General features: G+C 39.2%; 3 protein-coding genes across 4 annotated transcripts in view; all 3 read right to left on the minus strand.

The window, feature by feature from the left end:
* The window catches only part of LOC139625958 (3',5'-cyclic-AMP phosphodiesterase 4C-like), a 94,304-nt gene extending 89,651 nt beyond the window's left edge, over positions 1–4,653 (minus strand). The window contains exon 1 of the mRNA XM_071486055.1: positions 4,456–4,653. The gene's annotated coding sequence lies outside the window, so the exon portion shown is untranslated. The remainder of the gene's footprint in view (positions 1–4,455) is intronic.
* A 2,107-nt stretch (positions 4,654–6,760) lies between these two features.
* On the minus strand, positions 6,761–15,085 carry cist1 (colon, intestine and stomach enriched 1). Its single transcript, XM_071486064.1, has 4 exons — positions 14,800–15,085; positions 11,968–12,294; positions 10,763–10,926; positions 6,761–8,737 (listed from the first exon to the last, which is right to left on the minus strand). The coding sequence occupies exons 1-4, from the start codon at positions 14,858–14,860 to the stop codon at positions 8,693–8,695; spliced, it is 597 nt and encodes a 198-aa protein (XP_071342165.1). The 5' UTR covers positions 14,861–15,085; the 3' UTR covers positions 6,761–8,692.
* A 744-nt stretch (positions 15,086–15,829) lies between these two features.
* mpv17l2 (MPV17 mitochondrial inner membrane protein like 2) lies at positions 15,830–21,921 on the minus strand. 2 transcript variants are annotated; one of them, XM_071486062.1, is made up of 6 exons: positions 21,658–21,921; positions 20,612–20,832; positions 19,663–19,824; positions 19,238–19,314; positions 17,786–17,914; positions 15,830–17,259 (listed from the first exon to the last, which is right to left on the minus strand). In XM_071486062.1, the coding sequence occupies exons 2-6, from the start codon at positions 20,799–20,801 to the stop codon at positions 17,170–17,172; spliced, it is 648 nt and encodes a 215-aa protein (XP_071342163.1). In that variant the 5' UTR covers positions 20,802–20,832; positions 21,658–21,921; the 3' UTR covers positions 15,830–17,169. The 2 variants fall into 2 exon arrangements, with proteins under 2 accessions (XP_071342163.1, XP_071342164.1); XM_071486063.1 differs by having other exon boundaries at positions 21,464–21,903.
* Between the last annotated feature and the right edge of the window lie 1,717 nt (positions 21,922–23,638).

The raw sequence follows: 23,638 nt of genomic DNA on the forward strand, positions 1-23,638 counted from the left end.
GCAGTCAGCTTCTTTCCCTATGTTTTTATGGACCAATGATTCATCCAGGAGAGTTTCATGTAGATCCGAAAAATGTCATGTAATAATGTCTACGAGAAAAATGAATGGGACTTTTACTTCCAGAACTAGGGGCACCCAAAATAGCTCCTCCTACTAACGTCAAAATGTCAGCTATGAAAAAGGCCTATTATTGAAATATCAAAGTTAGAGGATTATGCAGCCTTGACAGAAGTGTGAACACTCTGAGAGCTACAGTATCCTCCTGTATCCTCCCTCAAAACTCACTGTATTCATTATCTCTTTCGCTTCCAGGAAAAAGAAAAGTTGAGCTTTCAGGCTTTCCAGTGTGCAGCCTGGAAACCCTCTGCCTCCTGATATGCTCTTCTGCAGTCTGCCAGACCTCTGTTGATCACAGCTCTTCCCAGCTTCAAGAAGCTTTCTGACAGTGTCAGCCGCAGTGCAGCAACAGTACTCTGACATTTTGCTCAGTTTCTTTTTAAGGCAGCCTATCACTTCTCAGAATGATGACAGCCTGCCTCTTCTCTGTTTCTTTGTGTCCGCTGACAATTAGGATGACGACTTTCTGGCTGACGTTCTCATGTTCAACCACATCTTATTAATCATAAAGGACATATTCACTTGTGTAACTAATCATTTTTATTCTCGCTGCTTTCTATTTAGCTGTACCGAGACCTTGGCTCTCTAACACACCTAAACTGAATGAGGCCAAAGGCACTTAATTGGCGAGCTCTCAGATTCTAGTGAGCGTCTAATCAATGCTTCATTAAAGGTGTGTTCACTAAGAAGGTCAACCACTTAGGCTTTCATGACAAAACACAGTGCTCCCATCAACTGTAACACAAATATATGCTATGTAGCCTGTGGGTGTTTTTTTTTTTAATTTTACAATTAATTCATTTTTAGAGCAGTGTCAGTGAATTTTTAATATTAAAATGCTTCTAATTAAACCATTTGCAAAGCACCTTGGTGCAGCCATCTCATGCTGTGCAAGTCCGTGTAGTGTGAGTTGAGCGCTCCCCTCTGTCCTCGCACAGAAGAGTCCTTAATGATTAACTATCTCAGCAGCGGTGTCCTTAGATTCAACAATCAAACCATAAAGTGAACACCCAAGGCGTCTTGTGATGCCGACCTCGTGGTGACGCACAGCAGATAGAAGATAGGTTTGTTAAAAACCTAAGCTGATAAGGCCTGAAAGGAGTCTGAGCAACGTTCAAGAGCTTCACTGTGAAACAGGAGGGAAAGCGTGATTCACACCCCACCCTCATCTCACACACACAGAGCTCTATGAATTATTAATATGATTATACACTATGTCTTATCCCCACATTCTTTTTAATTATTTAATTAATAGTTTGACATTTTAGAAAGTATGCCTATTCCCTTTCTTGTCCAGAGTTAAATAGCGTAAAGTCTTGTGGTTGATCTGAAGTTGCCAGTCAACCAGCAAAGACTTCAAAAAGTGACTGCACCAGCTAAGAAACAGTCCCGTAGATAACGCCCCATAAAAACACAGCTTGTTGTTTTTACCCTGTGGTTTTTGTACATGTTAAACAAACAAGATATTCTGTGTTTGAGTTTTAGAGGTGCTTGTAGGGGGATTTTATCACTTTTGGGCAGATCCAGATTAGGCGTTTCCATTCTTTGTGCTAAGCTAAGATAAACTAACCAGCTGCCGGCCACACGAGTCGTATCAATCTTCTCATCCGACTCTGCAAGAAAGCAGCTTCTCATATGTCAGATCTCAGATCAAGGCAACTACATTTCTTTTATTCTTGACTTTATTTCTTAACTCTAATTAACCCTAATAACTTTTATTTATTTATGATGCTTTGATGTGAATAAAATGGTATTGTCTTTATATTACACAGGGAGGATCCTAGCTAAACCCACATGTTAGTTTCCAGCTCACACTGACTAAGTGTTTCTGAGACAGTAAGACTCTAACAGAAGACAAACTGCTTTGTTCCAGTATAATTAGACAGTAATGTCTGAAGGACTACGGTGAGTCATAGTCAGAGTCAATTTACATATACAGGTGTGTTTCTACTCTATTTCTATCTTTTCTGTTCTGTTTTGCTGTCTGCTGCAGTCTTATTTCCTCAGGAGCAACTCATCTCAATCTGCTCTTACTTCTGTTTTTAAGTTTCAGACCAGCAACTCTGCACTTGCAAGTTAAAATTTCAAACTTCATGTCCGTCTTGTTGTCTCCCCACCACCTCCAAATACACACACAGCAATCCTAGTACTGCAAGGAATTTTTCATCGATGCATGAGCCTTGATAAATGACAATTTCTACAACTAGTTGCTTTCTGCAGGTATTTCTGCCTCCGGAGCTGTAGAGTCTGGATCTGTGATTGTAAGCAACCTATTGCTCAAATGATTCTGTTTAACACCCCCTGCTATAATTATCATTATCATTATTATTATTAGTCTTATTATTCATCGCATTACTGTCCTTTTATTGTCTTTTGTTATTATAACTGGTCTTATTATTATGTGGAATCTGCATTCTGCTATGCTTTTTTTCCTACTGCCCCCCCCACGCCCACGCCCCCTCTCCGCCTCAGTCAACATTTAAAAATAGTAATTACACAAACATACATAACAAGTATGTATTTCAGTCACTTCTCAACAAAAGCCCAGAGTTTTTTGGTTTTTTTTTTTCAAACCCCCTCTTCTCACCAGAGATTTTGGAGGAAGCGACAAGACAAATGCCATTCTTCAGTTAAATTAGCGGTGAGTCATGCAAACAGACAAAAGCAGATTTAGGCTTTGGTCCTGCAAGTGTTTGCAGGTCAAACAGCCCCAGATGGTGATCGATGATAAGAACCAGAGGAGGCGGCTCAGTGTGGGAGCAGGACGCCATCTGATGGACAGGGACAGGACAGTCATGCCTGGTTTTCAGTGCTTCTTGTTTAACAGATGACACTGAAGGATTGCCAAAGTTTCCCACAAAAGAGAAACTGGTCGCACAGAACAGGTTTAACCCTGTGCAGACCGCTAGAAGCTCTGTCCAGAATTATGTAACTTTACGTGTGGAGGGAAGCCAGAAGAAAGTTTTACACATCTCATTGGAGAAACCTTAACTCCCATTGACAGGTGGATGGATAGAGGCTGGAAATGATCACTGCTGGTCTGACAAAAATGCTTTTCACAACTCAGAAATGACAAGAATACAGCAACTGTCCCTTTGCTTTTCAACAGCTGACTTGTCACCAAACCTCTGTCTGGATATGTGGATTTTTCTCTGAACATTTATTCTTTTCTTACTGCCCATAAAATCTAACAACAGTGCAATCCTGCCTATGAAAACTGATTCAACCAATACAGCTAAATGAAAATAACCTTTGTGTGTGCAACGCGGCAGAGAAAAGGAAATAGCACAGTATATAAATAATTGAACAGAGCTGATATAAAAAGTAATGAATTCTATGAGACAGACTAAAAACAGCCAGGAGCTGAACTAGATAAACCAAGTGTAGAGACAAGTTTCTGCATGTTAAATTTAGTGAGAAATATGATGTATTTTTCTTCTCAGACTTTGACGTCTCCTTCTGAAAATGTGTCTGTGTGTGGGATAGAGAGAGAGTCACACAGAAAACAAAAGAAATGATAATATATTAAATACGATAATGCCTTAGCTAAATCTTTCCTTCTTCCCTTTAAGACAAAAAAAAAAAAAGAAAGAAAGGGATTAGACTATGTCGAACTGTTGAGAGACTGTCTCTGACCATCTATGTGGGGGTTCTGGAGACAGAATGAAGGAAGCAGATATGGAGGAAGGAAGTAGATAAAGACAGGAGGAGGGAATGCGTAAATATTTTGGGGAAATACATTCCATGTTGGTTTGCTCATGAAGCCGAATTATCCCAGGAGTTCGACAGAGACTACTGCTGCTTACATTACATTAAATACAATGCAATGCAACTCTCACTAGACACCACTGCAATTGACACTGCTGATACGTGCAGCACTGATGTTATGATAAACACTACAGAGGATATTATACAAATATTACTACAGGGCGAGGCCATGTGGGAGTATAACAATGATTCACAGATACTATGAAGAACTTCCGTTAACACTCATCTTGTTTTTACAGGCATAATTTAAAGAAAACATACTATAAAGCAACACAAACACACAATTAAATTTAATATGAGTGTTTTATAGTTGTTGGGTATTACATCCATAACGATGACATCAGTCTAAAATCAATGTTGGCTTTATGTCCCTTTAAAAACTGACGGGCTCGTACAAGACTCCCGTAGAGAAATCAGTGTTTTTGTGTTATTTTCTTTCCTGTTAGCCCCTTCCGCTGTCTTACTAACTTTATCATGGGAAACGTGTGCATATTAAAGACACCAGCTGCTCTGTGAGCGCATCTGCAGCCACAGTTAAAAACATTATTAAAGACTCAATTCTTCACTCACCTCAGCGACCGGCCGTTTCCACTTCGCGGGTTTTTTTCCTCGCAGGAAAATGCTGCTCAACCAGCCGGAGGTGTGTGTCAGGTAATGCTGCTGCACTTATCGCTGTTTTCCATTTTTATTGCAGCAAGTTAGTTCGTTACTTAGACTTCAAACTCTGAGACGTGCAGCGCCGCGTCCCAAAGCGTCACTGTGACGTCGACCGTCGGGTCACATGACAGGAAATGTAGCCGTGGGACGTAAACAACTTTACTACACTTTAACCACGAGGTTTGCTGAAGCAGCTTTGCAGAGTCAGAGTGAGGGGTTTCTTGCCAAGTCGGTTTTTTTTTTGTTTGTTTTTTTATACATATGAGGAATTTTGCTTTTGATGTTTTGGTGCATAACAATTAACATGGAAGAGAAAATATGAAGAAAGATAAAGCAAAGCAAGTACTGCAGGTCATAAATATAAACAGAACAAATTTACAACAAAACATTTGCGATATGAATGTGAAAAATATTATGGAAATATAAATATAATACAGATATGTACAGCATATGTACTGCTCAGCATTGGCCTGCCGGTGCAGCCAGAAAATGACCTCACAAATACCTAGTCTGTTTCTTTATCTGCTTATCTATCATTTATTTAGGTCACACAGGCGTATTGCATGTTTTTCACCATTACTCATCTATCTTGACCTTTTGTTCCCTATTTACGGCCTCCTCCACAGTGACTTCCATAATATCTATCTACAGTCCTGACTTTAAGTGATTAGACAGATACTGCTTTTTTATTCTTCAGACTATTCATCATATTAAAGTGCCAAATCTTAGCTTAATTTGATTCAGTTGAAATTAGTATAGAAAGAACTTGGTGGGACCTATATTACTGTTAACACATTGTGTCCAAAACTGCAAATACACTGGGCTACTAAAACAGAATTGACTGAGAGTTGTCATTTACATTTAGGTGGAGTTGTCCAGTATGAGGAGTGCAAAGGTAAGCATGCAGGTGAAGACAATAATGAGGCTCAAGCAAAAGCAAAGATCTGTCAGAGAGATATCAAAGGTAGTTGTTTGAAAACGAGAAAATCGTCCAACAAGCTGGTAGACAGAGGAGAACAAGTCTTGTGGATGACCAGAAAATCATTTGCAAGGTGAAGAAAAAAAAAAAAAAAACTAAAGAAAAACATTGTGACTGCACAGAAAGTCAAGAATGCTCTCCAGGATGTAAGCATACGTGTTTCCTTCATGACCATAACCTCAGAGGATTCACCACAAGATGCAAACCTCTGGTAAGAGTCAAAAACTGTGCACTCTGCAGAAACACAAAAAAAACCGGTAGAGTTTTGCAACAAAGTTCTATTGACTGATGAAACAAAAACCAGTGTCTAAATCAAAATGATGGAAAGAGGAAAGTGTGGAGAAAAATAAAGGAACCGCTCATGACCCAAAGCCACAACCCCATCTGTCAAACACAGCGCTGGTTCTGTTATGTCTTGGGCACGTATGGCTGCCAGTGGAACTGACACAGTGGCATTTATTAATGTGTTCACTGCTGATGGAAGCGACAGGATGAATGAAGAGGTAAAAAGGAGCTGGAGGTAGCTGCAGTGAAGGCCAGGGTGGATACAAAGTGTCTGCTGATGTCTATGTATCTGTCGCTGTCAATCTTTGTTGGCTTCTTCATTTAGTCATCATACATGAGATTAAAGCAATGGGGGTTTTTTTTCAATTAATTTTCCACCAATAGTTTACACCGCAGTAAAAACATTTTTTCATTTAGCACAAACAGGTTATGTAGTGATTTTATATACATTACAAGTAGTGGGTCAAAAAAAAGAGAATGAAACAGAGAAAATAAATAAATAAATAAATAATGATAATAACAATAAAAAACATCCAGTGCAGTGCCAGTCCTTATATCTTAGGTGAAGTTAATGTTTGTAATCGTCTAAGATGCAAAAAAGTTCAAAAGACTTACTATAAAGTGAGGGTTTCCTCACGCTCAGATGTTATTCAGATGTTTATGAATCAGATTTACAGCTATTAGTCAAACAACTTGGGCCAGATGATTCAGACACACATCCAGTTTGACCATGGAGAGACAGTAATCTTAGTGGCTCTGACCTTTTTTGGTAATCCCCACTATCAAACCCTGCAGCCAACGTTATCTCTGGAGTCTGAGTCATCTATCTGGGGAAACTTCATGTGCTAAAGTGTGGCTGACAGCAGATGTGTGGCTGGTTCTCCTGAACAGGACACCAATGTAAGTCAGGGATCACAACAACCATACCAAAATACAACACATTTAAAAACAACGTATTTTGGGAATATTCATTTTATTGTATTGAAAACATCACAATTATGTACTTTAAATCTGTCTGACAGTGAGTTTATAATGCACACAGAAGAGGCTGGGCTAAAAAGCATGGGTTTACTGTGATCCCAGAGTATAAACACTTTGTAAAATTGCTTTTTCAAAACAACATGAAAGATAAAAAAGCAGTTAGAGTATTTTATTCTTGATTGTAAGAAGGCCGTGTGAGTCAGCCGTCAATAGAGAGAGCTGTATGTTAGATGTTGGAGGTAAGAACATGGGTGTGATCCGGTAGAAGGTCACACATGTTATTGTATGTGAAGAGATGTGCAGACAATTATTTTGTCTTTGAGGCATAATTAAAATGTGGGTAAATGTAATAGTTTGTCATTTCTGCAGACTACATTCAGGGTTATAAATGTTTATTACATAAAGACAGAAATAATGTAATTGGTCAGAATTACAGTTTAACAGAGGAGTCAAAAACTACAAATCAGACTACAGTTGTAGCTCTTCTCCCGTTAGCATTAGTTCTTCTAGATATTATTTCTTGACCATTTTTTTCTTTTTTTCTTTTTTTTTTGCTTTCCATGCTGAAATGTACTGAAGCTCTAAAAGGCAAGTGGCAAGTGAGAAGAAAAACATTCTGGTGATCCATTTTCTAAGTCTGATCTAGATTGTTTTCTCTCCTGTGTTCATGACTGAAGAACAGGTGAAAAATGTTTTGTCAGGATAATCTTTCTCATTTTCTCCATCTGTGAAAACAGATTTTTTTTTAAAAAGTTTGGGTGAAAAAGGTTGTTGTTTGTTGTAATACTCATTTTGGCCACAGGACGCTTAAGTACACCACTACCCGAGTCTAAACATGACTAATAGTATTAATGTTTTCTTGCAAGTAATGTTTAATTTCTCAATGCACTCAACACAAGATACATGTTGATTGTGTGTTAGCAAATTATGTAACATTACTCTCATATCTCAAAAAAAAAAAAAAAAAATCGAAAAAGTAACATTTTCCACCTCGCAAAAGAATTTTCACCTTTTTACATATGAAAAAAAAATACTTTGGAAAGATTATCCTTGCAAAAGATTTTTACCTGTTCGGAAGTCATAAACATAGGAGAGAAAACAGTTTAGATCAGACTTAGAAAACGGATCACCTGAATTTTTCTCCTCTCTTGCATATCAGGGCTTCCATACAAATGTTCATTCAAGCAAAAACATGCCTCTGAACACTGTTTGTAGGACTGCACTACAATCTGCACTTGAGATCTTAGGCTAGAGCAGACATTATTTATCATATATGGCAGTAATATAATACAAATTATTTTTACATACACTTGTACCTTCCAATTAAAGTTGTTCCTTAATTGCCCAAAAAGGCACCCGCACATGCAGATAGCAGTAATTTTTCATACATTTATAATGCGAGAAAAACATTTTCCATTTTCCCTGACAACATAAATCTGCAAGTGTTAATATCCTAAAATAATTATAAAAATATTAAATGTATAATGTACTTATAATATCACTTGTTTCACGTAATAGTGCATTTATGAATTGTAAGTGCTTATGAGGATATATGTCACCACTCAGGGAAACATTGCATTTACATTTGTACCATTTAGGCTGAAGAAATGAAATGAATGAAATGAGGAATAAGCTTCAGAACCTAAATCAGCAGAATTACAAGCAGCAAGATAAACAGGTCAAAGGTCAAAGCTGAGGCAGAAATATGTCACTGACAAAAGTGCTTTGTAAAGAAATAAGAGCCTGAGAGAAAACCATAAAAGCTGTCTTTTTCTTGTGTGCATAAAGTCGGAGTCACTGCTGACGTGGATGACATTTCTGTGTTGTTTTGTGTCCAGAAACATCAGACTCCCACAGCGGAACCAGACTCCTCGTGGACTTTGGTGTCTGATGAAGTCTCCTCTGTCATTTCGAGTACTGGGCGAATGGAGAGTGCTCATTGACTTTGCCCTGGATAGATGAAAGTGAAACAGCAAAGGGGTTAAGAGAAGGATACAATCTGTAATAACCTGCAGCCAGCATAATGGTCTGAACTGGACGTGTGGTGTTACAAACCTACTTTACCAACTGAGCTAAACTTAAAGGTAATGCAGTAAGGCTTGGAGGAGTCTGTGTAACCGTGCTGCAGTGGCACATTTTCAGTAAATATATATATATTGTTTCGGTCCCTGTAAACCTTTATCCAAAGTATTTTTGAAATGTTCAAAATACTTGTGAAATGTTCACAAAAAGTGAAGCTGAGTAGTAGCAGTGTGCAGGAATTGCTTTTCTCAAGACTGAAGTGACACTTTCCAAAATAAGAATGTTAAAACCCACCACCAAAAAGACTTGCTCCACTATCCCAGTCCCTCACCCATTTTTTAAAGGTAACAGGCTTGACACTTATTAAACCCGCAGGTTATCTTTTCATCATTACCTGCTCAGTTTGTAAAATCAGCTGTTTTTGTGTTTGGACCCATATGTTGTTGACCATGTGCTACATGAGCTGTGGTTTATGTTCATGTGCTGTACACGCTGTTCTAATCCAACACAATGTCCTGAGAGCTTTTTACAGCATCTGCAGTCGCGTGGCAATAAATATTTATAGACCACTGGTGACAGTATTCTATGGAGTGTTTTGCTTGCTCCTCTGAGAAATATTGTCTCTGTTTTTTGCTCGGTGGAGCCCCGATTCTTGCTTACACTTTAAGTTAAATCATCTGTGGTGTCCGATTATTTGCTGACACACTGATGGGCTGCCAGTGATAAGATTTCATTTCCTAACAAAGTGTGTAGTCGTCACACGCTCACCATACACTGTCCTGTTTGCTAGACTTTTACTCAGCCTTCCTGTTTGTGTAAAAAAGAGACCAGCAAACCGCTGTGCTCACTGCTGAGAGGAAAGGAAGAAATGACACATGGCAATTAAAATGCTTTTAATGCAAACCTTGACACACTGCCAGGGTTCACAGTTCAGTACCCTATGGAGTGAGACAATGTACCGCTGCCAGTTATGCCCTGGTCACTTTTTTTTTTTCATAAATCCTGCTGTTGCCCCCTGCTGGTGGAAATACTAAGCATGTTGCACACACCAGGCAGATCCTTACAATACTTTTGTTTTATCATTGTTTTTTGTGTATTCTTGGTTCTTAGTCTCGTACATTTCATTCGTTAGCAATTCCTTCTTCACTTGGAGGTGATCTGCGAATGACTCATGTGACGACCCTCCCTAGGCGGGCCCCTCCCTGCAGGAGCCTGATGGGTGGAGTTCGGTCGTCAGCAGGATTCAGCTCACCTGGACTACTGCACTATATGATATGGCGGCAGTCAGCCAGTCTCTCTCTCCCCCAAGGCATTCACCCTGTTTGATTTTGTTGTACTTGGGGTATGTTTAGATTCATTTCCTTTTTAGTTGCGTACACTAAACTTATTTTCAGTTGTAACTCGTGTGGTCTTCCCTCCTTTGTCCAACCTTGAGCCAGGTTGTGACACTCGTCTAAATGTGTTTGCAACCTGACAAGATGTTTAAGAGTTACACAAGCTTATGTCATGTCAAAATGTCATGAATTTGTCAATTTGTCGGATATTAAACAAGACTAACTCTGCAGCCATGCTACTTTGTTTAGGCACTGTAGCGCTTTGAGCTAAATGCTAACTCACTGATGGTTAGCAGGTATACATTTTAGTATGTTCATCATCCTGTACTAGTGTTAGCATGCTAACATCAACGCTAATTAGCATTGAACACATATGCAGCTAAGGCTGATGGAAATGTCATTATTCTGTCATTAACCTGAGAATGTCCGTACAAACTTTCTTGGCAATCCAGTAGCTGTTAAGATATTTCAGTTTGGACCTACTGGAGTACCACTAGAGTGACTTCAGCAAATGAATAACCTATCCAAATGTGTCATGTACTCAGTTTTGTAAATATTGAGTGGTTCAAATGAGTTTTACAAAAATATTTAAAATGAGTAAAAATGTTTTCTAACTCACCATCGGCACATCTTCAAGCCTCTCAAAGTTGGATCTTGATGACCTCACACATTTTACAGTGGCGACCACCAGGACGAGGACGAGGATAATACAGAAGATGCAGAGGATGGCCACAAGGCCGGGGTTCGTTGCCAAGTCACCTTTTCCTTGCTCGTGTGAAAGAGCTGAGGGAGAGACAAACAAAAAAGTTACCCTCTCAAACTACTTATTTGTCTCTGTCGAAAATAGGAAAGGAAAGACTCACTCAAAGTGTGTAATACACTAGAGTAATACGTTACATCATCAACGTGAAATTTACAGAAAAATTACTGTATACTGCTCAGCCACAACCAATTGATAGCAGAAGCAGTTTAACTGGCATGGTTGCATCCAAAACTATGACCAAGCAAACATTTGACAGACATCTTTTATCTACACTCCAATTACGTGGAGAGTCATCTGTTGATACTCTTTTTATGACAGCTGTTGTGTGATTGTTGATTTAGAATTTATTTCCCTAAGATTAGTTCACTGTTAATCAAACTGTTTGTCCTATGAACCCACACGTCTGTGCAAACTGCTTATTACAACCTATAGCTTTGTTTTATTGTTAGGTGATCTCTAGAGGTTGTATGACAACAGGAAAGGAGGAAGGAAGGTTAACACAGTGTAAAGAGCGACAGAATCTGTGTTAGGAGGATAGGGCGGATGGATGGATCAAAAACACACAGGACAGGACGGCCTTCCCAGACCTTCCATCCAACTTTACAGGATTTGGTTTCTCTGAAATCTACTGTATTTTTAAGCTATCTCTATTAAGAACTCCTCCTAGCATCATAACTTAATTTACTGTTTGGGTAACTTATATACTTTACAACTTACATTACATTTACTCTCATGGGCTCTACGTGTATGCTACCTAGATTAATTACTGTGTTGTTCTTCCAATTGAAACAAGAACAACCCCAGGTTTCTGTTCAACACTGTAACCAGAGTGTCATAGCTACTGAGCTGTCTATAGGTTTCAGTAGTAATGACTTCAACAGCTTCTTTACAAAGAAAATTGTGACTATTACAGAAAAAAATCGTCACCTCCTTCCCAGAACTGACACATTTCATTATATGACATTACATGAATTTCACTACCTTCTTTTATAGAGCGGCAACAGTATCGACAGATGATTCAGAATAACAAATTACACCCTGAGCTCTGATGGAGGTCTGACCTGAGCTGGTTGTGTTGGTGGTTGCAGTGACATTTGGTGATCCTGACGTTGGTGGATGTGACGGTCCCTGGGAAACTGTCTTGTTGGACGTCTGGTTGGCCAGTGTAGTCTCAGGGGGGCGGCTGGGGTTGGTTTCCTCTGTCCTGTTGGGTGTTTGCGGGGAAGTCGAGGGTGATGGTGACGTCTTTTTTGTTAAAGGGACTTCAGTGGTAAACTGTTCTGTGGTAGTTTGATGCTGTGATGTGTTGCTAGTGGTTTTCACAGAGGATGAAGTGATATGTTTTGTTGTCACAGTCACACTTCTGGTTAACATTGTTGAAGGTTGAGCTGCAGAGGAAGTGGTGGAGAGAAACAAATAGCATAAACTATGTCATGATGCACAGCATTCAGACTTAATGAAGATACGGCTGGTGGAGTGTGTTTGTTGGTTTTTAAAGGGCAGAAAAAATAAAAAGCTGACACTCTAAACTTAAAGGGAATTATGTATATGCACAGAAAGTGACTGTGGATCCACCTTCACTTTAGCTTAGTTTCAACTGATGACACAATATGCGCATACACAGTAATGCAGTTGGACTAGCTCCAGTTTTTCCTTCAAGTCTCAAAGCTAAGTGTCTACACTAATTCAACACTAATCCTGCCTCCACCTAATACAAATAAAATGGCATGAAAAGGCCCCAGAAGACAGCATCCTGAAATCAATATAACAATGGGAAACGAACCAGTGACTTTGAACCCTTTACTCAGTGAGGGAGTGTATCCCTGCACGCTGGCACGTAACTGACTGAGAGCTCAACTGAACTGAGAAATGAACAGATGGCTTCAGGCTGTGATTCAGTTCAGTTCACTCAGAATCGTTCTTTTGAGCGAATCATTTGCGAATGACACAGCACTACTGTTCATCACTGTTAAACCACTGGAGGTCAGCAAAGACTAGAATACGATAACCAAGTCAAGCTGAAAGTTGATTATATTTATAAAAAACAGGAATAAATGTAGATTCAGTTATATTGAGTTACAATAGAGACAGAGCATGTCTCTTGTGTGCAGAGTGTGTTTGCTTTTCTGATTCAGTTGTTGACATTACCAGCCATCGTTGCACAGAGGCTCTTTTAACAACACTTACTGCTGCTCTGAAGCGATTTACAAAATCTTAAGACTCTTCTAACCATCTGGAAGAAAAGGTATTTTATTCACTGTATGACCATTTTTTTTAGAAACCTGTCTCTAAGGGTATCCGGGAATGACATGTCCTCGTTTTGTATAAGACAAGTAAAATTAACACTTTATCCCAATATAGCTGATAACATTTTAAATTTTGTTTCACTTTGTACAAATTAAGCGAGGAAATGTCATGTCCAGCTACCATCTTTCTTTAGATTTTTTATTTATTTTATTTATCTTGCAGCTGACACAGTATTTTAACATCTAAATGGTTAAAAAAGTCTTTGAGGATTCTGTAGATACTTTCAGAGCCTAAACATTCTGGGTGTTTCTAGCATTAATTAACAGATGAGTTTAAAGGAAGCTGCACTACTGTAACTCCACAACCCAGATGCTGGGAAAACGATATTTCGACTTCATCCAGTTGGTCTCAGATTACAAAATAGTTTTTGTGGCTGTGGTTTTTGATGCAGCTTTATCAAAGGGATTTGTAGATTCTACCCAAAGCACACTGCAAAACAGGGTGGTGAAGAAACAAAGTATAAACTGAAATTAATTTAAATACTTCAGGGGCCCTTCTTCAGTCCGTGGGCCCTATTTAACACTACAGCCAGTTGCCACTTGAAGCAGTGTTGTTGTTAACTTACAGTTTAAGTGTTTCACCCAAAAAGATATCCTATCTGCAGGGATGGAGACCTTTGAAACAGCAATCTGTGAGACTAAAACGCTCATGAAGCAGCTGACAAAACAATTTCATTTCAACTTCATTTAGTAGCTGCCCTCTGTCTTTAAATACTGTCACTATCCCCGGATACACATATACTGTTATACTGTGATATGATGAAGCTACACAACAGCTACTGTTGCCTGTTTCCAGGTCACGAAATAAACATTTAAAATTCATTTAAATGTTTTAGCTGAAAGGGATTAGAAGTCCTTTAAACTGGCAGAAAAAAATATACCACAACAACAATGAAGTGGACCTTGAGGTGAGATTGTTTGGTCAACTAATGAAACTCTCGTTATCTTGTCACACAGTTCAGTTTGAGGTTCAGATGAGGCTGTTGACCGTGTTTAATAAGACAGAATTAACAGCTTGTAAGGCAATGATTTGTGGTCAGTGGTGATGCACACGAATAGCTGGCAGTCAGGTGGCATCGTGTATGTGTATGTGCGTTAGAGTGTTTGCAGAGGCAGCAGACACAACAGCAGGTTTAACTCAGAAGCACTCTCGCTGATTAAATATTTGCTCCAGTTTCCACCCAGACCTGGCCGTCCCATTAACTTGGACTTCCTCTTATGATTTACTGTTAGCAGTTCTTATTTCACTGTAATAAAGTGTATTGGACAAATTACAGAGAAACAAACTTTGACTACACACACGGTTATGTTGCTTGAATATAAAGATTTATGTTAGTACAAAGTTGCATGTTTTACTAAAACCCTGGCCTCCATTTTAGGTATAAGAACTGTGCAAAATACACTTGTTTCCTGCATTCTGAGGTAAAGCCTGCCGCCTGACTACCTCAGACAAACCTGCTGAGCCTCCCCCTCACTGCAGATAGTTTCCTGTTTGCATAACTTTGCATCTGTATAAGACTTCAACATAACGTTCAGGCAAATTCTCACACAAAAGAACAGGGGTAAAAATGTGAAATGTTGACTTACTTGTGCAGACTGTCATCAGAGACAGAGACACCAGTACAGTGAGGAGCATCGCTGCAGACATGTCAAGACAGGAAAAGGCTGACGATCATAACGGCAACTTTCAAACATACAGACACACACAGACTACATCCTTGACAGCAGGATATGTTGAATGCCTGAGGAGGAGTGCTAAAAGGTTGGGTTGGTACATATCAAATCCTTCATCAGTGTTTGAACAAGGCTCTGTGTTTGCCAGTAGCTCCATCACCGCTGCTGTTACTCAGACCGCTGCAGCTCTCAGGTTTTATTTCTAACACATTAAAGTGACATTGAAGTCAGTTATCTAGACTTCTGCTCCTGTGTGCTTTAACCTGTGATGACCCAAGTTATCCCAAGGCGTAAACTTTTACTTTGGTGCTTTTAAATACTCACTATTCTTTTACTGAAGCTCTTTCCTGCTGCACATAATGTGGTGTTTCACTTTATGTGCAGCATAAAGACCGTGTGCTTCATGAATGTATTATTCATCTTGTTTGTTTGCACAAAACCAAAAAGAGGATAAAATACAAAAAGTCTGATACAAAATATTAAAAAGTTAAAATACAAGGTAATATTCATACAAGTGCAGGTGGAAGAAAAACAAAATAAAATAAAATAAAAAACATTTCTACTGTCTGCTTGTATTGTATGTTTACAGGACATAAAACAGCCCAAACAAATACTGTGTGTTGCTTATATTTTGTGTATATTACAATTTGTATAATCACATGTTAAAACAATACAAAATCACTTCTCCTTGCAACACTGAACTGACAGGGCTGTGCAATGATCGCACAAAAATTCGTCTTGGGTCTAAAATGTTTCGATTGATATAAATAACATGAGAGCGCAGCAGCTGTTATCACTGGAGAGTAATGACGTGAAAAGGGTTAGGACTGAATCTCCTCCCTTTGTAAACAGAACTGGACAGAACAAACAGAGCAAATAAGCAGGTCGGAAATTAATTTTAGAGTAAAAGTAAAACAAAAAAAAAAAAAAAAGAGACCACCTGTAAGGTTTATATATTTATTGCTCCATAACCCATAATAGCTCCTATGTTTAAAAATTTAAAAGCACATAAGTGTAATTTTCATAAGGATAATGAGGACACAATTATGTTTTTATTTTTTGCCCAAACTTTGAAGGCTACTGTGTATTCTTCATCAAACAAAATGTATAATTCAGATACAAAGTACCACAAGAAAGTCATTACATACTTTCAGAACAGAATTTCTGTTGAATGTAATTTATTTTATGTTAAATTTGATGTCATTTCATTTTCTTGTTGCCATGTCTTTTTTTAAATAAATTACACTGATTGCAAAATTTAACAATAAAAAAAAGAAAAAATAAAACCAGTACAATTCAGTAGCATTTAGAATTCTTTACAGACCTCCATGATGTGCGTTTTTCAGTTCTTTACACACATTTGTGTGATAATTTCCTGTTGATGCCATTTCTGCAGTTTTTCTATCATCACACAAACTGATTTATCATCTGACCTGATGATATCATGTTAAATTTACAGTAACTAGTTTAAAACTACTGCGCAGTTTGAAAATAAATAAATTTCACATCCTCAGTCAGGAATCAAGTTTACGTGTACAGTTGAGGATTCTGGGAGATATAAAATATAGAAGCTCTTATATCTAACAATAATCACTTTATAGATTCACAATCATGCAGCATCTTATAGGAACCTCAAAGAGATGAACTGAAGACCAGGTAGAGATTATTTGGCACATAGCACTGGACTACATATTAAGGCAAAGTTTACACAATTAAAATAAGTTGCCATTAAAAAAACAGCAACAATGATCCTTCCATGTCAAACCAGAAAATAAAAGGACACGAATAAAGGAATGCCACTCTGTCAGTTTAAAGCTGTCGGTACAACATCACAACAGGTTCATTTAGAAGTTTTGGAAATGAATTGTCTGTGGGCACTATAAGCTTCCCACAGCGACCACTCTCAACAACTGGAAGTTGGATTCAGGCGCAGTGGTTTAGGGCAGTGAAACAGCTTTTCATCCCTGAATGCTCCTTCAGGAGTGCACATCATTCAGACATAAACAGACAAACTGGACCGAGACACATTAAAACATGAAGGAAAGGTGTTCCACCACCTCAGTGTCAACGTCTCCTCTGAGTCCAGACAAACACGTTGTCTATTTAAACCTCAGAGAGGAGTGGTTTGTTAGAGGGAGCAGGCCATCAGAGTAACCCAAACTGTAATGCACACAATGATCTCACAGCATTTTGCAAAGGAGGAAAATAATTTAACAGATAAGAACAGCAAAATGTTCTTTTGCTTCCAATGAACAACCTTCCAGCTGAGCATGAACTCCATCTCTAAGTTTTCTCCTCCAGAGGTTTGGACGCTTCCTGCTGTACATCCACAGCACTGCTGTCTGACACCAGGTCAGCGTGCTGGCTGTCACCCTGTCAGTAGAACAGACACACACGTCAACATTACACTACTTTTTAAACTAATGAGCAAGTTAGTTAGTTTCTCTGCTCATGTTGTTCACAATAAACGTAACAATTAATAAGAAAATTACTATACAACATAAAAGAGACTGAAATTCGTTATTCTTATCATGAAAGCTCTTGATAGAAGAATCTATTATTTAGCCACTTGTATCATTTGACAAACTGTATATTACAGAGGTACAATAATAAACAAACATAAACCAAGAAAAAAAATATCCTTAATGGTCTGTAAACCTGAATTTTAGTTTGGCTGCCATGTTGCCTTGCCACGTCAAAAACACATATAAAGCCCACAGCATTGAAAAATTTAAGCCTTAAGGTTATAATAATTAAAAAAAACACTAATTCAAACACTGATTTCCTCTTATAATCCTTCAGTCATAACATTGTAGTTTAATACTCCAGTTAAACACCAAGTAAAATGTGGAAACTATTGAGCAGAATGTCCCTCTAATCGCTTGTGTGCCAGACTTACTCTGTGTTTGAGGTAGGAGAGGTAGGTGTCCCACCCTAAAGTGATAAAGTTGATGTACAGGACACGGTATTTGGGTGAGAGGAAGTAGAAGTTGATCATCTGAGCGGCAGGCCAAACACACCAGTCCGCCTGCAAGCAAGAACAACACGGATTAACATGAACAAACCCGGACAGATTACCCAGCACAAACACTGTTAAAACTGTGACAGGAGGAGGGAAGTGTGCTCTGTCAGATGACAGGGATGGAGAAATCAGTCCAGGGCACGGGCCAGACACTGGTCGACATGGACAGTGACTGGGAGGTTGTATTTGCTCTATCAGTCATTTTCAGCTGACAAGCAACCAAGATTCCTGTTTTTACAAATGTGACTGAGGAGAAACAGGTGATTTAGAGGAAACCACTACTGACATTAAACATTAACGTATGTAAGAAAAGTCACAGTCCCAGAAGTTATTTATTAATAGCGTTAGCATCTGGTGATCACAGATGAAAATGTCAACCTACTGGTGGTGCTAGAGGAGAGATGAGGGGGTCAGCAGGATTCAATCTCAAAGAACCATCAATTTCTGTGCAAAAAGTGTTTCAAGCTTAGTGACTGACAAAATAGAGGGTTTCATGCTGTGTCTCGAGAGATAACATAAAAGGAGGAGGTGATGTGTCAGTTACATCAATGCTTTATAGCAAGTATATGAACTGCAGACAAAATGTATATTAGAGGTAACTGTTGACAGTTGTCCTAGATTATGTTATAGAGAGTTGCTGCTGTTGTTACCTGCTACCTAGCATCAGGTTTTGCTCTTTGCCAAAGTTTCCACATATTTTCTTTAGTTTCATGCTTTAAAATGACACATTAAAATGAGAATGTGAAACCTACTCTAAGGAAATAGCAGATGTAAGGCCTATTCAAATTAAATCTTTGTGCAGCTGTCAGTAGGAGAGTAGGGAGTGTTAAATTAATGCATTAAAACATACACACGCAGTCATGACAGGTTCCTCCTTATGCTGCGTCATGTTCAGTTTTAGCTACAGTTACAAAAGCAAACTAGAGTTACCTCCTGTCGATTGTATGCCTCGGCCAAGTTACAGTTTACATCCATGACAGGTAATTCATAAAAAGTATTAATTTACTATATTATAATTAGCATATGAATTATTGATATATGGCCCCAAACATGTGTTGTGAGGTTGCAGTGACCTTGATCCCCAAAATCCAATCAGTTCATCCTTGAATTCAAGTGAACATTTGTGCCAAATCCCCTCCCTAGTACGTACGTAAAGAAAACCTGAAAACACAACCCCTCCGATCACAGCTGTCACCGGTGCGGAGGCATAAAAAGCTGGAAAGTCAACTTCTGATCTCAACTTGTGATTGGAAAAGTGCATGATAGGGTGATTACGTGCGCACTCCGCTGCTCCAGGTCTGCAGGTCAGACCCTGACAGGTGTACTTGCCTTATAAAATTCCCAGAACTTGTCTTTGAACTCTTCCAATCCTTCAGATACAGTGTGTCCCTCCATGACACCCATACCTGCAATAAACAGAGCAGCCTGTCAGATGTGCGTCAGTGCCACGCTTCATCAAAACGACCTCTGATAAAACAATGACTGACGGGCCCGAACACAACGTCAGTCAGATTCACACCGTTTATCACAGACGACCTTTGAACTCCACCTCTGATATTGACACACGACATCTTTTGTCTTACCTCACCCACATCTTTAAGACCAACCTTTGACTCTGTGCACGCCGTCTTATGTTTGTGTATCTGTCATAGAGAAACTGCTTATGTGCCAACACCCTGATGATGTATGTGTATGCACTTAAGGAGGACGAAAACAGGCTGATTAGCGCCAATAAACTCTGAACGTCTTCTCACCTAAAAAATACCACAAGCCGATTGATGGCGAGGCGATCAGCTGGTCCACCAGAACCTTCTTACCGACCGTGTGCATAGCTTTGCCCACGTAGATTCTGTCCAGCCAGGAGTACCAGTAGTGTAGCATTGGACCCATGGAGCAGCCCACCGCAAACATGCGACCTTTAGGGGAACAGTAATAAGAGATTAATTAATGGAAATGATTTGTTCATTCACAATTAAATACATCTTCTCCAAACTGCACTCATCCATGATGCACCTGTAACCACATCCAGCAGGGATGTCACAGGGTTTACAGCACAACTTCTATCCAAAATATAAGGGCCTGGTCAATTTGTTGAGTTCTTGACTGAATCTATTCACAAAAAGCCACACACTTTGTTCAAATTGAATTGACACTGAATTGAAATTCCCCAGAGAGAATAGTGGATAAGTGGTAAGCCATCCAGATCTTGATGCAGCTGTTGTGTTAAGTTTTATCATCATTCAAATAAGCTTTAGTCCACAATCCCTCTTTGTTCTATTACTTAAATTGTTGATTCGAACAGAATCATCAGTGTCGCCAAAAAGCTTTTTCTTCTTAAATATCGGCCAAGATAAGAGTCATTTCCTTGATTAAGAAAGCTGATGAAAAGCCGGGGCCAAACACGGTATGAGTGACTTTCACAAGTTTTGGCTGGTTAGAATTGACGTCTTGCTCTAATCCTCTCGACAGAAACAGTCCCTAGTCTGAGAGGAGACTGCGTATTCTCCCCGCATCTAAGTGGGTTCCCGAAGAGGGCTCTGGTCTTGCCATGCAAAACATGTATGTTTTGGGTGTCGGATACGTCTCTTCCCAGGGTTGCGGCTTTAAAACCATGTTAAGTCCTCACAGTGAATCAAACACAGCTGGTCATTTTATGTACAAGTTTTACATTAGCATTTATTTGGCCACCACTTTCTCTCTCACCTGTTCTGCTCCAGTCTCGGACTTTGCCTGGCTCTTTGCGGGTCTCCCGGCTCTGCTGCAGGAAGTCTCCCAGCGCCAGCATGCCTCCTCCACTCAGGGTGTTGGTGAGCAGCAGGTACCGGCCCTGGAAAAACGGCCGCCAGAAGAACTGAATCCGAACCAGGAACTCTTTACCCGCCTGGGGAAGCATGATGTTTGGACCGCAGAGAGCGTACTGTCATCTGTGGGAGAAAAACAGCGCTCTATCACTTTCTGCATCAACATTATTTTCAAAAAGCTGAATATAGAGGCCTTTCCTGGTATTAATATCATGTTCCTAATAAAGTGCTATAACAGATGCTACACCTCCTACACAGAGGGTTCAAAATATGAGTATCCCATCTCCCAGTCACAAATTATCATCACAAGAACAAGAATAAAAAACCAATGCAGGGACTTTAAGCTGCTCATATTGTTAAGTACAGTTACAAACCCGTCATTAAATAATTACTAAAAACCACATTAAAAACTCTCTGATGATAAAATCTCTATTCATTCACTTTGGATGTGAGCTTCTTCCAGATTCAGGAAGCCTGATCATTTCCAGGAAGTCATTATGATGCCCGCTCTTGATCTGATCACTACTAATAAAAGAAAAGCTATCAATGACTGTTTAGTGTCCAAAAGCAATTATCAAAGTAGCTGTCGATTATTTGTCAATTAATCTACAAACAAATGTCAGCTGTAGTATATTACATTATGGGTGAGGGTGTTTATATTTTATATATATATATATTCTATATACTCTGTGACTGGGTGAATAGTGCATTTGTGTTAATTTACAGCGGACACAGTTATTTTCTGCTCACTGACCCGGTGCTAACGTTTAGCCGGTGGTTAGCGGTCAAGCTAACTTAAATCAGGATTAACAACCGGGCTGTTGTGACCGTGGAGCCGGAGACAACCCGGCTAATGTAACATTTTCAACACAAACGCTGACATCGGCCTCCGAGTACAAAAAGTATACAATAAATTTGTCAATGAGCCTCATGAACGAAGAAACAAACCGAAGAGTGAACTCCGAGCCGGTGCCGAGCTGAAGTCCGTTTCACAGTCGACACCCGTGTCCCTTCACCTCACCCTGAATTTAACCCGATCCCTAATGACAACAACCGCCCCCACCTCACCCCGACCCCCGGACAGGTATCTCTGCTGCCGCCGATTTTAACTTTACCTAAACTCTAGCCACAATTTACATGCGGGAAATATATTTACAGGTGGAACAGACTTCGACACGGACCTGTTTTCCTGCGGACAGTAAAAGTGTCAGCACCACCTGGTGGTTTGGAGGAGCAGTGGTCAGCAGTTCGGGAAGATGTACCTCAGTGAACATAATAAGTTGTTTTTCCAGGATTGGTTTGAGACTGAAATCCTATTGGTATGTCAGCTTTTCAACAGTGAAGGTATTTTACTTACATATGGAGAATTTAATAAGAAATTTGGTCTCTCTATAAAACCCACTTTCTGGTATGGCATCATTTCTGAAGGATTTTTAAGCTGTTGTGAATGTCTTATCAATGGTTCATACATCATTTACTTTACAGATCTGTTTTAAGAGCAGCTTTTGGATTGCCAAGTTGTGCAGCAGCTCTTTAATTCATTATGGACCCCTCCAACGAACAGTTTGACCATGTCTTTTTTTTTTCTGGCTGCAGAATTCCTGGACCAAAGTCGATTTTAAAACTGCTTATTAACATTTACAGCCGCAGACTGTATTGTAGAACCCATGACTTATTCACATTTATGACTGACTAGCTTTTGTTCATGGCTCTGTAACTGAGATGCTTTATTAATGTCATAACATTTACCACTGAAAACCATCTTTAGAACAATATATACAACTTTAATCGTGTCTTGTCCTGTTCTTGCTGACAAAACATTGCGAACTGATACAGGTAAGCACATTGATAAATATGTATCTGCAAACTGTGTGCGAGTGTGTGGGGCTCCTCCCTGTGTTTCCTCTCTGTAATTGCTGAGAGTTATGAATAAAACCAAAACTATCCTATTACTATTTATATTTTTGAGATCTATGATTATTATTCACGCCTATTGTCTTAATAGGTTTTTAACCAGTTGTCCTTCTGCTAAATGTTTAATGATTTATCATTTCAAACAACTTTTTGGTAACTTAAACTCAGTGAAATATCAACTCTACTATTACTATAAACTTAACATTCTTAAATGTGCTTATGCCTGATCAAACTGTGTATTGTTATATTCCTGTCATTTTACAAAACTAACTTTATACTGTTCTTCATAGTGACCTATGATAGATATGATGTTATCCCTGTATTGTATTTATAGAAACAAAATAAAATCAAACTCAAATCAAACTTAAAATCAAATCACTGATGCGCCACAGGAATGTAATGTGCACAGGCAAAACATGTCCATTGTTCAAACCAGGTTTTGTGTGTTCTTGATGGTTTATTCATCCACTGGAAGAAAGTAAATTCAAAAACAAAGAAATCATGGCTCCTGCTTCCTCTCAGGTGCGAGCTGGTCCTATACCTGCCTACCCAGCTTGAGGTACCTGCTCAACTAAAGCAGCCTATTAAATTAATCAGGATTAAATCAAGCAAATATGTAGAAAAATCTGATGTTCAAGACAAATAAATAGTCTACAACAAACAAACGCAAATAGCAACTACAGTATAGTGTTTCTGAGATGTTAAAAGGTCATAAAACAAGGGTCTGTAATTGGGTGGGAATGGCAGCAGTGGTTACTGCTGACCTCCTCGTCAATAATTCAGTCTCTCCCGCAGCGCTTATTCATAATAAATGACAAGCTGAGTATTAGAGGTGGAGCGTTTCAGGACAGTTGTGACGACGCGGCTTCGGATTTGCCAGACGGGCTGTCAATCTTCCACAAGCCCGCCCCCGAAACCCCGCCCACCTGCCAGTCATTTTACGTCGAGGTTTTCTGCCTACGTAAAGATGGCGGAGTTACAGAGGGACAGAAATTGTTTTTCCTTCAAAATAAAA

This window comes from Trachinotus anak, unplaced genomic scaffold, assembly GCF_046630095.1.
Source record: "Trachinotus anak isolate AG129_WGS33_773 ecotype Australia unplaced genomic scaffold, CSIRO_AGI_Tana_v1 ptg000010l, whole genome shotgun sequence".
Classification (NCBI taxonomy): domain Eukaryota; kingdom Metazoa; phylum Chordata; class Actinopteri; order Carangiformes; family Carangidae; genus Trachinotus; species Trachinotus anak.